Source organism: Thunnus albacares, chromosome 11 (genome assembly GCF_914725855.1).
Source record: "Thunnus albacares chromosome 11, fThuAlb1.1, whole genome shotgun sequence".
NCBI classification, from domain to species: Eukaryota; Metazoa; Chordata; class Actinopteri; order Scombriformes; family Scombridae; genus Thunnus; species Thunnus albacares.
The window spans coordinates 8,038,711-8,056,291 of record NC_058116.1 but is presented as its reverse complement, the minus strand read 5'-3'; the positions used below and the strand labels follow the sequence as shown (position 1 = coordinate 8,056,291).

The 17,581-nt window shown below is 40.3% G+C and overlaps 1 protein-coding gene across 1 annotated transcript in view; it reads left to right on the top strand.

The window, feature by feature from the left end:
- The first annotated feature begins 1,876 nt into the window (after window positions 1-1,876).
- The window catches only part of kcnh3 (potassium voltage-gated channel, subfamily H (eag-related), member 3), a 133,831-nt gene continuing 118,126 nt past the window's right edge, over window positions 1,877-17,581 (top strand). Inside the window, exon 1 of the mRNA XM_044365413.1 lies at window positions 1,877-2,327. Within this exon, the coding sequence (XP_044221348.1) occupies window positions 2,252-2,327 (76 nt within the window). The 5' untranslated portion in view covers window positions 1,877-2,251. The remainder of the gene's footprint in view (window positions 2,328-17,581) is intronic.

Sequence of the window (17,581 nt, the reverse complement as noted above, 5' to 3'; positions counted from 1 at the left end):
TTGAACACTTGCCACCATGCAAGACAACAATCACATCGGTGAAACACACCCCTCCTCTCTCTGCTTGCATGTTGTTTGTGGTTGTGTTGCTTCTAATGGGTAAAATTTGTTGTTGTTTGCCTTAATGAATGTTTGTTTTATTACCCACATGGTTGCTGAAGTTTGTTATCGTGTTGCCAACACAACTAATCTAGAATTCCTCTGTTTCACATTTATAATAATAATAGTCAAGTCAGCCTTTCAGTCATGTGTGATTCATAATTATAACCTGTGCAAAGGTCTGGTGATTGGTTGTTGGAAGTTTTCCATCCTTGGTTTAGTTTTAGGTTGAGTAATTAGCTTAAATAGGTACCTTGATAGGGAATGTTGTATAAAAGCATTTTTTGAATCCCATAGATATTTGATATATGCAATGATATATTTTGATAAACACTTTTAAATGTAATATGTCCATGAGTGTTTTGTGGTTTGTTATATTCAGCTTCTGATCTGTTCTTGCAGTTAGAATTTGCAATACAGCCTCTACAAAATTTTATGTTAAGATGATAGTTTTACACAGTTGCCTGTGTTAAACTTATTTAAATACATATTCTATAGTGGGGGGAAAGAAAAGGCAATCCAATCTGATTATCAAGCGACCTACACCTACTGGCCTCTGTGCACTACTACCCTGTCACCACCAAGTTCCCATTTAACTACACATGCAGCTTCATTATACGAGACCCAGAGACCAACCAGTCCTTTTATGTTGGAATACATTATAGGCAACCTGGCCCCTGGGTTTCTGTGTGTCAGTTAGTTTGTGGTAATTTGATTTAACACAACTTACCAAGCGAGCACATACAAACTAAAGGCCTTAAAGCTAGATTTGACGCAGTGTCCTTCTGTACAGGATTACAAGTTGAGCTAATAATGCAGGACTTGCGTTAGTTGTTATATATTGTATTTTACAGTGGTGCAAATTGCAGTTAATCAAATTACCAAGACCATAACACATGCAATGAACCTGATTTAGGGCCCCTTTATGGGTGTTTGGGGCCCTGAGGGTTTTGATGCACCCATAGGCTACACTTCAGATGTTTTTATGTTTTGCTTTGATGTTTTGTTAAATGTCTTGTCGGTTTTTATATCCTAGTCTTGAAAGAGATAATATACCTATTTTATTCCACGTTTGATGTATTGAAACGACAACAGACAATAAATAGTTAATCTCAAGAACATTGTACGTTATAGCGCTTAAAAATGAGTAAAAATGATAACAAACCTAAATTCAATATATCGAGTTTAAACTTGCTCTTGTCAACCAGCAGATGGCAGAACCGCACCGTGCAATGAGGTCTGAACCGCTTCTCTGTCTCTCCAGATGCAGCAGCCATGTGGTCCTGAGGAGAGGAAAGCAGCGGCTGGAGAAGCCCATCTCATCGTTGGACATCTACAGTAATAAAATCCTATACTTCACCTTCTCAGTCTAAAAAGCTTGGTTAATTCAATACAAATGTATCTCTAGAGACTGAGTTGAGACACTTAAACATGCAGTGAGGTGCTGTGTTTATTGATAAGACTGTAATTATATGTTTAAAAACGCTACTTTTGCCTCATGTAAACGTGATTGAGAACTCTCTTTCCCAACGTACTATTGGGTCTACTTTACACAGGGCGGTCCAGATCAGGGGTAAAGGCCACTGGCTTCCAAAAGCAGCATCTCTTTGTTGTCTCCCACCTCCACTTTGAAACAAGACCGCAGCTTGGCAAGACCTGAAAGGCGTCGTGTGACTGCTGCTCTCAGCTGTGCCGAGATAACCAAGCAACGACAGAGAGAGAGAGAGAGAGAGAGAGAGAGAGAGAGAGAGAGAGAGAGAGAGAGAGAGAGCTGAGGAGGAGCTTGCTGCTATAAGATTCACTCCACGCACCATCAGCACCAAAACTTGCAGTCCATCCATCCATACCCATCTCTGTGCTGCGCTCTTGCTTTTGCGTATAAACACTGGCGTCTTCATTTGATTTCCCCCCCCGTTGGAAGGTGCACAGGTGCATCCCACGGTTAATGCTCGCTCTTTGCTGAGTTGATTATGGTCACAACCCCCGCGGTGCCAAGGTGGAGTCACCGCGCGTATCTCGGATCGGTGCGCTTCTCCAGGGGCTGGGATGCGCACCGGGCACCTCTCGCTTCCTGCCTAGTTTCGGGTCTGAGCAGGAGTCAAGCGCTGCCCCAGGGCGCCGAGGCAGGAGGACCCAGTCGACCCGGAGCAGGATGCCGGTGATGAGAGGGCTGCTGGCCCCACAAAACACCTTCCTGGACACCATCGCCACCCGTTTCGATGGCACCCGTGAGTAACAAACAAACAGCTCTCTGATGATCTCTTTTAACAGAGAAGAATAGCAATCACACAATATACTTTGAAGGATGCTTCACGCGGTTAAACACACACAATAGAAAGCCTGTTAAAAGTTTGATAATTTACCTTTTCACTCTGTCTAATAAACTAAAGGTCTCATTTCTGCAATATGTTGATGAACAAAGTGATGTCCTCTGTGAAAAGGCCATTTTTTCTTAGAAGATGGACTTCACCTGTCTGTACAAGAAGAGGTCAAGCTGCACTTTCACACTATGAGCTACAAACAAAGCACAAAGGAAAATAATTAGTGTTGACTTCTGCAAATACATGATGCATTCATAAAGAGTTTGCTGGTCTCAGTATTGTGGTTTTATAGTCCATGCGATGGCAGTGTTTTGATAACAGCCAGTGGTCATAGTGTAGATGCATGTAATTAAAGCCTCCTTCTTGAATTTCAGGGCAGCTGTGATGCATCCTACTGTTATAGCTTTATGACTAGATTGCTTTCATTTCCATTGTGCCCCATTGTGGCCGTTCACCATTATGTCTTGGGCACATGTCCAGGCTTCACTCTGTATTCTCTGTTTTAGTCAACCGGTCTTGCCAGAAAGGTTACAATTCATTTTGTGAGTTCACTTCCCTGATGAGCATGAACAAACCCTGTTCTATTTTGATCTCTAGGCTATTTAAACAGCAGCAGTTGAAATGATGCTCAAGAGAGGAGGATGAACAGACCTTTTTTTTTTTTGTTGGCAAGGGTGTCTTGCGAACAGATGCGATGAGCAGCCCGTGTGTGTTTGGGCCCATGCTGGGTAGGTGGGCGGGTGAGAAATGCTTATATTGCGCTTGGGCTGTTTGTCTCTCCTCCTGTGTTGATTATTCAGGGTGATAGGAGTTTGTGTGAGTCTGCAAGTGGGGGGAGCCAGTGTCTCCCCTAAACCAGTTATGTGTGACAGTATGGTAGCAAAGATGATTCGACCATGCAGCAAGTCTCTTAAAGACAGATTCTGATCACACTCAAGGTTTTTCCAAGTCTCCTCTCCTCTCCTCTCCTCTGCGAGTTGTTAGTCCTTCCTCTTAGTATACAGAGTAACTGTGAGGACAAAAAAAGGAACGAATAGCATCTCTGTGCTGTATTGTCCTTTATCTTCCCACTCATCTCTACTGTTATGTGTGATATATAAAGACTCTACTACTTTTTCCTCATGTCTCAAACATAATCACATAGACTGCATTAAAAAGCACACATATGGTGCACAGACATACACACACGGTCCTCACATGTGATGACAAGCAAATCAAACAGGAGAACAGAAATCTTCCTATTCATTTCCATGTTCTGCTCTGTAGATTAGACCTCATCATTCAAAGAAGCGGTCTAAACCTTTGCGATTTTTCTTTGAGTGGCTAAAACACAGGCCTTCCATTTGCAGAGTTGCTGATAATTACACATCTCCAGCAGCACATGTGCAGTCATTGTAATTAAGTCCTATGGATGACAAGAATTCATCGTGGCCTTTCTGCTTGTCAGAGGAGGGGGTTGGGGGCATGGGGGTGGGGGTTGGGGGTTGGAGGAGGAGGATGTGGGGGCGGGGTGGGAGGAAGTGTGTACAGGATGGTGAGATGCGAGAGTGTTAGTAGCTATTCTGATGGTAGACGGGGGATTTCTGTTAGCTAATTATAAATCCATTACAGGTCTCACGGTGGCACATGCAGCTATGAGTTTTTAAATGGTGTAACATCACTGAATAAGACACTTGAGCAAGAATGGAGGACCGTTATGTGCCTGTCTGTTGAGGTTATGAAAGCTTTATGTGCTGGTGAATACAGCTGTGTGTGTGCGTGTGTGTGTGCGTTTCTGTGTGAAGGCCTTTTGTTGTGACATGAACTGAATGTCAGTCATTACTTTAAAAAGCCACTCATCACTGCCAGAAGCACCTGAAAGCATTTCTTTTTCTCCGTTGTTGAAGACTATTGGCCACATTGTGTGGCTGCTCCATTGTTTAATGTGTCTCACTTGACTGAATGCTGAATCTGGCAAAACCTGCAATACACTTGGAGATGCAGAAAAAAAAACCTGGTTTCAAAATATGCTACCATCAAATGAGACTCACAATTACAGACTCACAGCTGCGTGTGCAACTCTGACTCATGTCCACTGACTCCTATACCAACACTCGTTGCACGGTTTTCTGCACTTGCTCTCACCCAGCGTTGACAGCTAAGTAGAGAGGGTGTTCACATCCTAACTCGGTTGGGTACAGGTGCAGGACAAAATCGGCATCGTACAGTTAAAAAATAAAATGAAAGAGACTGCATTCTGAGTTTTACAAGCTCCCACAAAGTCACTGATTGCTTGATAGAGACCTTGCCAATATATTAAAGAAATAATCAGTTTCAAAAAATGCTCAAAGGCTTGGACATGTAAGTGTGATAATATACAGCAATAATAATAATTTGATGAGAGTGAGTTTAACTGATAGCAGAAACATTGAATTTTTACACAGAAGCTAAAGAAACCCTACCTGAAACCTCCCACATATTAAACTAATCTGTTCAACACCCTCACAAAGACCCAAGTCAGATGTCAGAGTGGTACTATTTCACGGTTAGAGTGAGATTACAGCAGGGATTTGTATTAGGTACAGTAGGCAATTCTTGTGCGCTTGACAGTCATTTGACAGATGTGCTGCCGATGCTCTTACACAGAGTGACCTATGAAAGGTGCGTATGCTTGTTGACAAGAGCAAACCCACAATCAGATTTACACACACACACACACACATGCGCACACACTCACCTTAAATGGGGACCTGGATTGCTGCATCACACTGCAGTTAGACAGCTTCTGAATCATTAACTTGGAGAAATGTTATTTTTTATAGACCCCCTCTCATGACAAATGTTTTAGCCAACGGCTCAGGAGAAAAAAGAACACATAAACACATGCAAACACACGTATAGTACACAATACCTGTGAATAGAAAATATATCAAATGGCTAAACTTCCCTTGCTTTTATGTTTATTTGTCATCATTTTCTTATCTGTAGATTCATGAGGCTCTCGTTAAACTCATTATTTCGAATTTGTTAATATGTGGAAATTATGTTTTGGAAGAAAAATGAGAGGATGGAAAGAATGAGTTCTCTGAAGACTCACTGTAAACGTCATGCATAGTTCAATCAATGGTTATTTGCCGCTGTGCTCCCTAGAAGAGGCAGCAGCTGTGTGGGACTGCACGAGTCAATTGGTCCTATTAATTGAGTGGGTCTTGGCTTGGTCCTAATCAGGTTAGGGCCTGAGCTCTGCTCATCACGTGGACATGTGGACCAACACTCCCTGTAAGCTGCCACCAGCCTGCTAGCAACCTTTACATCTCTCATGTTTCATTTTAATCCAAAAAGACATTTAACTGTGTGAAAAAAGGGCCAACAAAAAGATTCCTGGTGTGGTAACAAATCTGATTATCACACTGTCACAGTTGAAGGTCTTTGCTGATCACATAAAAATGCTTTTTGACCGATTTTTCTTTATGAATTCAATCAATCCAAAACATCACCACCTTTTCACACGCACATGTAAGGTATTTATTAAAGGATCCTTGAATTGCAGCAAATGAATTAGTAGCAAATCAATAAAATGACTATGTGCACTGATAGATAGAAGGCTTAATCTGTTCATTAACTAAATGAAAAACAAAAAAGCTCCTCAGATCTTACAAGTAGAGATAGGAGAGTTGTGCACTGTTTTTCTGACTTTGAAGATCTTTCTACTTCTTAGTTGTATCACACATAATACTCACTTTGCCACAAATCTCATTTGCTCCAGTCACAGAGAAGTAAAGTGTATTTCTCTCTGCCTCTCTCTAGCATCTTACGTCAAATGATCAAACATCCCTTTCTTCTCCACCCCTCATCCCGTACTGCTGTATCCCTCCTTCAGTCTTTCATTAGTTGCCTCCCACCCTCTCCTCTTGTTATTCATATCATTTTGTGCATACGTGTCCATGTGCATATGTGTAAGTGAGAAAATGAGTGTACAAGGCTCCAGGCTGTAGGGAGAAAGACTGTCACCACCTCCCTATGCCCGTGTTTGTATATCTGTGTGCATCTGTGCCTTGTGTATGTTTGACAGCACAGATTAGTGGTGAGGTATTGTCGTGTCTCAGGTGTGTGTTTCCCCTGTGGCGCTTTGTGCTTAAACCCCCTCCTGGCTTCTCGTCAGGCAGGAACAGATATAATGATAGGCCTATAATGGCCTGGCACTGTCACTTCATGGTATTAGAAAACTACAGACATAATATTTTATAACAGATTTTTAAAAAAAATTAAGAGTCCACGGCAAGGCTAGCAGCTCTGTGGGGGCTCATTTAAGCACAGCGGTGCTTTGAACAAAATGGTAACGTCAGCATGGCAACATCTCACAGTGACAATGCTTATATTTAGCAGGTGTAATGTTGTTCACTACGGTCACCATCATGCTACTGAAGTTATTAAGATGACTGTGTATCAGGCATAACGTGACAAATCTTCATTAAATACAATTTCTTTCTCAATGTCATTATAAAATGAAGTGTTAACACTTTCTCAGTGTCATTAATTTAGTCACAGTGGGCTGTCGACTCAGCTTTTAGGGCCCCGGCCTCATGCTACTTTACATAAAAATGATTCCAATTTGTTCCACACATTGAGGTATCAAAGCTGAGGTATCAAAGTCAGTATCCGGAGAGAAAACGTTGGATCAGTGCATCCCTAATGGCAATCTCATAAGTTTTGTAGGTGTTCCATCATGAACGTATCAGTGAACATTTTTAACAAGATCATGGTGTTAAATAGAAAGTCAAGCAACCATGAATGTCTGTACCAAAGTCTGTGTCAATCCAGTAAATGTTGAGATATTTCACTGGATAAATGAAAACCCTCTCCTGCTGGCGACTGCAGATAAAAATTCAGGTGGATTTCATGGCAAACCATCCAGTAGTTGTCGAGATACTTCAGCCTTGACAAAAGTCGCTCTCATCCTTCGAGCCAGTGTGTAGATTTAAAAAAAAAAAGAAAAAAACACAAAGAGAGAGTTTAATCTGTGATGTGGAACTACCTTATTGTGTGTGAATCACACACTGATAGTTTATCCAGGGCCACAGTAATATTAGTGTAATATGGATATGTTAATTAGTGCAAAATGTCATTTTTTTATGAGTTTATGTTAAATAATTACACAATTTGTGTGAGTCATGTAAGGGACTTTTACATTTAGGGTGTCTTATTTCAATAGGTTACTGATCAGTATATGTGAACATTTTGCCTTTAGTATAGATTTTTTTTTTTCTGTGATTGATTAAAATGACCACACCAATTGTGGTTTTGATGAAGGTCTGGATTCCACACAGAATTTTATTGCTGTATGAGTGAGTAGAAAATAGGTTAGGTGAGTACAGTAAATACAAATGAGAAAAATGATAATGATTACAGTGTGGTCATATGTGGCCACTTTTGTAAATGTAATGATGACTGTGATTTTGACATTTCCTTTAAGTGGTCCAATCACAACACAAAACAAATTGCTTCAAACATAGGGAGTTACACAAACTACTTTTTCCCTCTCAAAAATACATAATTTGGACCTACATTACACAAGATAGTGTCAGCATTCATGAGAGTTTTTTTAAAAAAAAACAATGATTCAAAGAGTGAATTATTACGACGGGTAATATTGTTATCTAATGTGGTGTGATTGTGTTTGTGCTCAGACCCTCCCTGGTCATAATGACAACAGCTCACAATCTGCCTCTTGTTATCACAAAACAGGGAGAGTGAGAGAGAAGGACAATTGAGAGAGAGATGTTGATAGGGAGAGAAACAGATCTGCCTTTAGCACTGACACTCAGAGGGAGGGAAAGAAAAGACGGGGGAGGCTTGGATGTCAGGGAGGGCAAAAGGAGGATAGGAATCAATAGAGACGGGAGGGTCATGGTGGGAGGAAACTGTGGGAAGTAATAAAGGGGTGTGTTGTGCACAAGACAGATATGATTAACATGCAAAATAGGACGAGGACTGATGACAGATCAGGGTTGCACTGTTTTTGCTACAACACAAAAACAATGTTATGAAGTGCTTTACATTAAGAAACTGATAAGTAACACAAGGTTATAAAAATGTGAATACAACTGTGAGAGGTAAAAAATAAATGAGAATTCAAAAAAATGCAACAAAGGCCATAAGATTTAAAAAAAAAAAAAAAAAAAGAGTTTGAAGAGAGATTTAAAGGAGGACATTGACTTTTCATGCCTGAGATCCTCAGCAGCAGAGGAGAACCCTCTGTAATCCTTACTCATAAGCCCCAAACATGCTCGATGCAAGTACGCAAATGCACAGATTGTTTTCTTGCATTGTTGTATTCTGGAGTGTTGCAGCTAGGGTCGCTATAACAAAAGAAAGCTGACAGACAGTATGAGTAAAGTAATAATGCTTGAAGCCATGTTGTTTTTAGCAGCATGACCATGGATGCATTAAGAGAGCTGGATACAGCACCACCACTCATCCCTGCTGCCAATTTGTCTCGGTAGCCACTGGGACAAATCCTCTACAGCCCAAAAAGCATTTCCCCATAGAAAAGCATTTATAAAAGACATGACCAACTACAAACAAGGCCAACCATTTGTTCCATCTTTGTTTTGTGTATTATGACTGTTTAAACCATGAAGGTTTTATATTTGTAAAACTTTCCCAGAGCATAGAAAAGCTATTTCTATGTGCACTACATCAACATAATGTAAAGTGTATGGGCACAGTAGGAACTCAAGAGTGTGGCCAATGGGAGAAACATTAATGCACACGTGCAGTTGGCCACACAATGCATACTTTAAAATTCAAAACTTTAAAATTAGAGAGCATTTTTTTTTCTTGGCTTCTACATTCCACCTTGAGTCTGCACTATATTTTTAAAAAATCCATGGGCTTGATGTCATTGTGCGTATGTCAGCATGGTGACATTAGCATTTAGCTCAAAGCATGCCTGTGCTAAAGTATACCCACGCAGAGCGTCTAGCATGCCTGTAGAGTTTTAGTGTTACTTATTGGAGATATATGCAACACACAGTCTGACACATTCACACCTACAGGAATCCACTTCAGACTTACCTGCCACATTGCGCTGATTGTACAATTTATTTGTATTAGTTATGTGGAATGTGATGGGGAGGAGAATTAATAAAACCATTAATTAGACAGACTCTCCACACTTATAATCAAGTGAGCCCTTGATAAAGTGAGCATGGCTTTACTGAGAGCGTACTTCATTATTTCTGAATTTAACAGTGCCCTTTTTACACTTACGCTGTGCCTGAAGTCAGACTATGAAGCTGATAATCAGTGATGAGAGAACTTTGCTCACTTACTGAATTAGGTCTTTAAAACATGGGTAATTCACACTATTCGGGTGCTGCAAGACTCCCGGAGCTGGAATTAGAAGGACTGCAGGGGTTGTTTTCTTTTGCTTAGTAACAGATGCGCACACTAAAATATACAGATGTCTACTATCTCTCTGTCTGTCACTCTCTCTCTCTCTCTCTCTCTTTCTCACACCTACACACACACACCTACACACACACACACACACACACACACACACACGCACACACACACACACACACACACACACACACACTAGTCTTACTGGCTTTCAGTCATATATTATCGACAATAGCTGCCTGCTAAAGATAATCAATATGGATGCTTTCACTACGCACCTGCTACTGAGTACCAGAAGCAGTTTACTGAGGCTGCAGGTAAATCCATGACAGTGATATAAAACAAACATGTAGTGGTTAAACATGATTCCTGTTTACAGAGGACGAGGCCTGAAGGGAAGGTGGCCTTTTATTCTCTTTAGACAGTTCTCTTGATGGTGGCCCTATAGTGAGAATTATTAGTTCAAAATGCAGAAACTCAAAATCTGCCATAAATTATGATGTTCACCAAAATGTTGCTGCAGTTGAAGTAAAAGTCACTAGGTTCTTTCCTAATTAAAACTCTCAACTTTATACTTTTCTACTAAAACAGCTGAAGATTTTACCCATTAACATACAAGTATGCCACAAAGTTGACTATGACATGGCACTATAAAGATTTGCCTTCATGGTGATATTTATCTAATATTTGTGAAATTAATTTGTCAGACAGAGGACGTGTGAGGAGGCTGATGGTCCATTTAATCATGTTGAAAATTTAAAATTTCAATTTTGACTTTTTTTTTGACATTTTGTAGTTATTGAACATGAAGATGAATGCTTAATTAAGAATACATGACAGACATTTCAAAACCATTAAGTTTAAATACTTTCAACACTATTCAAAATCTGATTGTTTAAACTAGTTTCTTTCTTTTTACCAGTGTTTACCTTCAGTCTATTATTTTTAATTTCTACAGAAATTCCCTAAATGCCCCAAAACTTGCAGAATAGTTCTTTTTTTTCTGTCGGCAGCACTACAATATCAACAGTTTTAATTTTGTGATTGAATTATTAAAAAATGATCTAAAATCACTTATCTGCAACTTTCATAATCATCTCAGCTTATGTGGGCTGAAATAGTGTTAAATTTAAGTCTGAAGCAGGAAAAAACGATCACTTCAAATGCCTTTGTACATATTTATCAGTTAATCTAGAGACAAAATAGCCTGCTGCTTCTTCAATTGGTTATATAGTAGGGTCCAAAAGCCTGAGGCCACTTTCCCATCATGGTCTCAGACTTTTGGACCCTATTGTATGTATGTGGATTGATGAGAAGGCAGAGTTAAGATGTATTAAGCATTTCAGGTCACTTATTTCTGGCTACTAACAACATTTATCAAAGACCCATTAGGAGGGATCTTATAATTTCTGTTGCCAATCTAAAAAACCTTACAATAGGGCTACTGTAAGTATCAAGGCAGTGATATAAGGCCTCTTAGAATAAACCAGAGGAAACGGGTGTCAAAATGTCAAGTTGAATCTTGTCATCTTTTCTTGTCAGTGAATTCCATTTTGTGTGAAGTTGCTTATTTTAGACCCACAGAGCCATGTTAGATTCTCCATTCTTTTTACTTCAGCACTGTCAAAAGCATAATTGGAGCAATTTAACAGTTGTAGGCAGGTGTAGAGTGTACTGTGGATAGGTGACCTGACAGATCGGCTAAGGGAAGCAGAAAGAGAGACAGGTAGAAAACACAGACAGAGGAGCAGACAGGACAAGTTAGAGATAGACAGTAAACCAGGTGGTCAGCGAGGATGTCACCATGTGCATAAGAAATGAGGGAAGCAAAAGATGTGAGTGTGCAGGATGAGAAGGACTGAGCCTGGGATTGTAACAGCAGTAAATGAAAGTGATGAAGCCAAAGTGACAGGGGGTACATTAGACTGCTCCGTGGTAATATGTTCAGATAGGAAGCAGATGAATCCGAGCTTCGACTTTATTAAACCCAGGACTTGCCAATAGAGTAGCTTTTAGATTGTCTTCCAACTGTTTCCAAGCAATATCCTAAAACCTACCCTGTCTCCTAGAAATTATGTTTATATACTAAATTGTTTTCGCTGCCTGGACTATGTTCACTGGCAACAATGTCGTCATCTGCATTTATGTGCAGCATCAGAGTTGCATGCAGGTGGTCAGCATGGATGGTAGGAATATACAATGCAGGACTTTGACCCCAGGGACAGAGATTTGCATCCTGAATACCATCTATGGTTGAGATTAGGAAATGAAAACACTTTGGTTAAGGTAGGGAAAGATTGTGGTTTTGGTTCAATTTTAATGAGCATAGTGTATTGTGCTTCAAGTCACTGTAGACTTTTTCTGTGTGAGCATGGTCTCTCACCTTAATCAAGAGCTGTTAAGGTCTAAACATAATCATAAAAAGTTGAATAATGCTGTAGTTACTCCAAGCAGATATTGTATTGCAAGTTTGGATGTTTTGTCGGAAAACAAATAAAATACATCGTCAGAGAACATTTTACTGATACGCTCAGTGACAACACTTTTACGACCCACAAGATACGTTAATTAACAACAGTTTCTCATTATGTTATCATATTATTTAATCCAAAACATATATGCTGTTAGAAATGAATAATAATATATACATTTAATTTCTAGGTTTCTAGGTGACAGGGTTGAGTTTTTTTATATTGCCTTGTTTCGTCAAATAAATCTAGCTTCATTATTTACTAATTCTAAAGAGTCTATCTACATTACAAGCTAAAACAAGTGATAGATAAACATCACCTTTATAAAAAATGTATTAGCTATGGTCTCTCAGGTTGTTCTGCAGGCAGATCAAGATAATGATCTGTTATGTTGTTAGATTGAGCTTATTTCTGCTAACTACTAGTTTGTATATTTCATCAGAATTGTAATGACAGACAAGATAAGATCTTTTGGTCTGAAACAGTTTTGCATGGGTTGGGCTTTTCCCCTTAGTTCCAATTAGTCAAATTGAGGGAAATCAACAACATAAAATGATATTTTAGGCAATATTGTGCTTCCAAGTTTGAGGATTCAAAGGCTCTTTTCTATTTCAACATGAGAGTTCCTCCATGCACAAAGCCAGTTCCAGAAAGAGATGGTTTTCAGTTTAGTGTTAAAGAACCTGACCAGCGTGTACAGAGCCTTGATCTCAACCCCGTCTAACACCTTTGGGATGAACTGGAATCCAAATATGAGGCCTTGCACAGTATCAACATCTTGTGGCTGAATTGTAGCAAATCACTGCAGCCAGGTTCCAAAAATATTGTGAAATAGAGGCTGTTATTAGGACATTAATTTCAATGGTTTTGGAATGAGATACCCACATACTTTTGGCCATGTAGTGTAAATCTGTCTTCTCTGCCTGTCATTTCTAAAATCTGCAAATAGCCACATCCGAAAGCTACATCACACCTCTACACACACTCAAAGCAGAGTTTCATTTCTACCACCAGCTATGCAAACCACAAAAACTAATGGCAAACACTAATCTGTGCCTTCAAGCATCAATGACAAATCCCTTATTCTAGGATTCTGTCATCTTAACACACACACACGCACACACACACACGCACACACACACACAGTCAAGCCATACTGCCTTAAACCCTGGATTCCCATCCATACCATAATTACTTCATTTCCAGCCATATACATATCCCTAGTGGTGAACTTTAGAGGCAATGAGGACATACTAGAAACAGAGGAGAAGATACAGCTGACAGCTTTCAACTTGATGCCAAACTCTGTAGGTGTGTGAGTCACTGTGCCACCAACCTGTACGGATTAGAGGAAGTTTTCATATTTCTCCCTGATGGGGTAGAAACCATGACGGACAGTTAATGCAAACTGTGACACATTTATGTAGCATGAAAAACTCTATTGATACATAGAGACCCAAGTTTAGTTTTGGAAACAACTCATCCTGTTTAGCTTTTACTGTGTTGACCTTCACGTGATCATTGCAACATGCCTAGATCATGTCTGGTCACAACCATAAGAACGACATACTGTACAGACGTGGGATGCTGTGGGATGTAGCACTCTAAAGTCACCAGATGGAGTATGAGGTCCCCAAGGGCATCCTCCTGTCTCTTAGTTAAAAAACAGCCATGCAGACAAATATTAAGTACTGTACACATATGGATACACAGCCCTCTTATAGCCATAGGCCATGAAGATGCAAATATATGCATTAACAAGGACGTGAAGAGGACACAAGAGACTGTCCTCTCATAGAAAAATGACAAAAGCAAGTGCCCTGAAACTTCATACTGTATGTTCACATTCAAGTGACAGAAGCCCTCTAGTGGCCATAATAATTATGACTGGAGCATCGGACAACTTGTTGGGACACAATGTCACAAAGAGACCGGTAAATGGAAAAGGAGAAAGTATGACATGATCAGAGATGTGGTCCAGTAGAGATCCTATGCAGTAACAAAACCTACTCTAGCCCAGTGTTGCTGAAACGTCTAATCACTGTTCTCAGTCTATGAAAAACAGAAATCATTAGAGGCCGAAACTCTGCCACTTTCCCTCTGAGCACACTATCATGAAAAATGAAAAATGTTGCATGTCATTGTTAATAAAATGTTTGGTAGCCAACCAAATAAGTGGTTTTAGTTAGGGCTGCTTTAGGGCTTTAGTTGGGAGGGGGCATTGTTCCTTCTTCTTCCTGTTTTGGGCTCGGCAGTTAGTTGAGGTTACGAGAGGCTAAGTGAGAGGCTAGTGTGGAGTTTACGGCAGCTCTTTTTTGTTATTTTGGCGTTGGCTACAGCCCACAGTAGCCTGTGTTATAGTGCGCAATAAAGTTGTAGCGAAAACCAGCTAACATCTCATTGTCTGCTTATCGAGGTACGTTACAGTAGTTTAATATTGTGTGACCTATAAGAAAGTTAGGCAAAAGTTTGGTTTTGCCTTTGCTATTAACATTTAGAGATTCACTGAGTGTTTGGTCAGATGTGACTAAGCGTGACACGAGATTGAAAAGCCGGCAGCACACTTCAGGAACAGTCCTGCGTTTTGGCTCGATAGCAGTTAACACGACTAAGAAAAGTCTTACCATTTTTCTCAGGTGACGTTACATCCAGCACTGGCACAGTGAAACAAATGGATCAGCCCAGAGCTCCGCGGTTAAATAACATGTAATTGATCAGTAGGAGGTTTAGCTTTTCCCCGTACGGCCCCGGTGAGAAACGGGCTCGGGGAGACCTTGACAGGTGGAGGTGGTGGTGGAGCTGCAGCTGCATGCTGCCCGCATGGCAGCATTAAATTAACAACAGCAAGCCTATTTATTTTATTTGATTAATGTAGCCTATATGCTCAGTTCACAAAGTTTGTGAAGAGTTCATTCTGCTGACTAAAATACATTTGTTGGATCGTAGGGTTTGTGTTTTGTCCTTTTTTGCTGTTTAAATGTAGGCTATTATATGACTATTTAAACATATGTCCGGTAGTTGTTCTATATGGCTGTAATTCTGGAATATTAACGGACATATGGGCCATCAAAAAAAGTCTAGCGTCTAACCCTGGTCTGCAGTCTATTATTGTTAAAGGAAATCCACTGTTAAAAAGACAAGTTTTTAAAAAAAATTCTAGAAATTCTAGAAAAAGTCAGTGAGTAATTGTGTTAAATAATCGTGATCTCAATATTGACCAAAATAATAGTGATTATGATTAGCAACACTGTGTACAAATACATTTAAACTTTTACAAAAGCAAAGGCTGCATGGATAAGGAGTGACTGATGAACTACCTTAGTCAAAATGTCGTTGGAAACAGAAAGGGGGAATCATCTTGCAAACAGGTACATCTAGAGAGGGCCTTTCGCGAGTTTCGTGGCCACTGCAATCTACAACCTCACTGTTAGATGCCACTAAATCCTACACACTGCACCTTTAAGTGGATTCCACAGAGCAGGGTAATAAACACAGACCCATCCTCCTCCCTCCTCCCTTTTCATTTGAGTTGAAAAGGTCTTGCTTTGGGGGAAAGAAAAGGTGGTGGCATATGGCTGGGAGGAGAGTTAAAGTTTGTGCAGGGCAGTTGGAATCTCTTCAGACAGTCAAACAGAAACTATGTCAGAGCCAAGTGACCCAAACAGGACTTGGCAGTGAGTGCCTGGGGACTGTCACTCTACCTCCAGCCTGCTCTCTGAAGACGGTTGAGACATCGAACAGCCTTTTCAGACACTGCTGCTATAGAGGTGGCACCTCAGGTTCAAAGCACATCTTTATCCATGTCTATGTCCATGTTATGTATGTGTGTGTAAATGATCATATTTAGCATGTGTTCATGTCCATTTGTTTGATTTTGCATTGGCAGATAACCATTATATTGCATCATTAGCCCCACCACTACTCTCCAGTTTGCCATCTCTTCTTGCTTTTGTGTAATTGTGGCAAATATTGACTTTGGAGAAGGCGACAGGCCTGTCTCTCTTTTCCAGCATCAAAGGCCAGTGACTAAGCAATGTTCCAGTAAAGAAAAACAATGCTGTTTTCTATGGCAGGGCTCTGGGAGTGGCAGCTGGTCAGAGAAAGTCTGCAGCACAGACACATTGGATGCACCTGTTACTGGACAAGACAAATTGGCTTTACTGGGTCCCAAAGACAAAATCAAACTGCTGTTGTTGTTGTTTGTTGTGTAAATGAGCCTTTTTATATATTCTTCTTTTCTATTTCCTTTGTCTCTGACTAAGCGGTCTGTGGTACTGTAGCTCACGCAGTAACAGTTGTTCCCATAATGTTCAGTCATGGAGCTATAGTTGTTAAAGAAACAACAGACAATGAGACATTGTTCTGTTGCATATGTCCCTGGTGTTCTGAAGCCATATGTGTTGAGGGATTAACTTGTAGATAGAGATGTTGGCCAATAAACATGGCCACTCTGGTCAAATACTTGCTGGTTGCTGTTAATCCCTCAGCTTTGGGTATGTTTGAGCTCCAACAGGCAGCCCATTTCACTTTAGAGGTACATTTGGAGGGAATACACTGTTATTGTGAATATCACTGTTATAAAATAATATCAGGGCTACATTGTAAGTGTGTTTGTCTCCACCAATATGTGCCTTTATCTGAACTGGATATGTAAACGTAAATGTATTTTTATACTCATTTTCCAGTATGAGTGTTAACCCCAGGAGGTATTTTATTCCTTCTCATACCTCTCCTATCCTGGCTGTCAGCTCCAGAGAGATGCAACAGTGACTGCCTGGTACTCTTAACTCCACAGCTCTCCACTCTCAAACTAATTGGCTACGTGTGAATCCACCCTCGTTTGGGGGGTGGGGGGCTTTTCGTGCATCGCATTTGTGGCTTCAAGCTGTTTGCATTATTACCACCTTTCTTAATATAGCCTACCACAGTCATAAGATTATACAATTATGGCTCTGTATCAAACTGATGAGTGAGACTTTTACGCATGGTTCCCCGTCATCCGTGTTGTTCGAGTGCCACAGGCATTGTGCAATTTGATTATGTCTTGATAATTATTAAAATGCCAAATATGATGGTCTGTGAAGAAAGCTGTTGTGGGAATGAGGAGGAAAAGAGTCACTTGGTCCCTTTTCAGGTGGGTTTAGGCTGACACGCGCAACAAAATAATACAAAGAGTGAGGAGCTTGGCTGCAGTGACTTCAAGGACAGTGATGGAGGGTAATGACAGTATTCATTAAGAGGCTGTGCAGTATAATTTACAACTTGTTGAATGCTGTTATTAGCCCACTAGCAATCTTAGCTCCT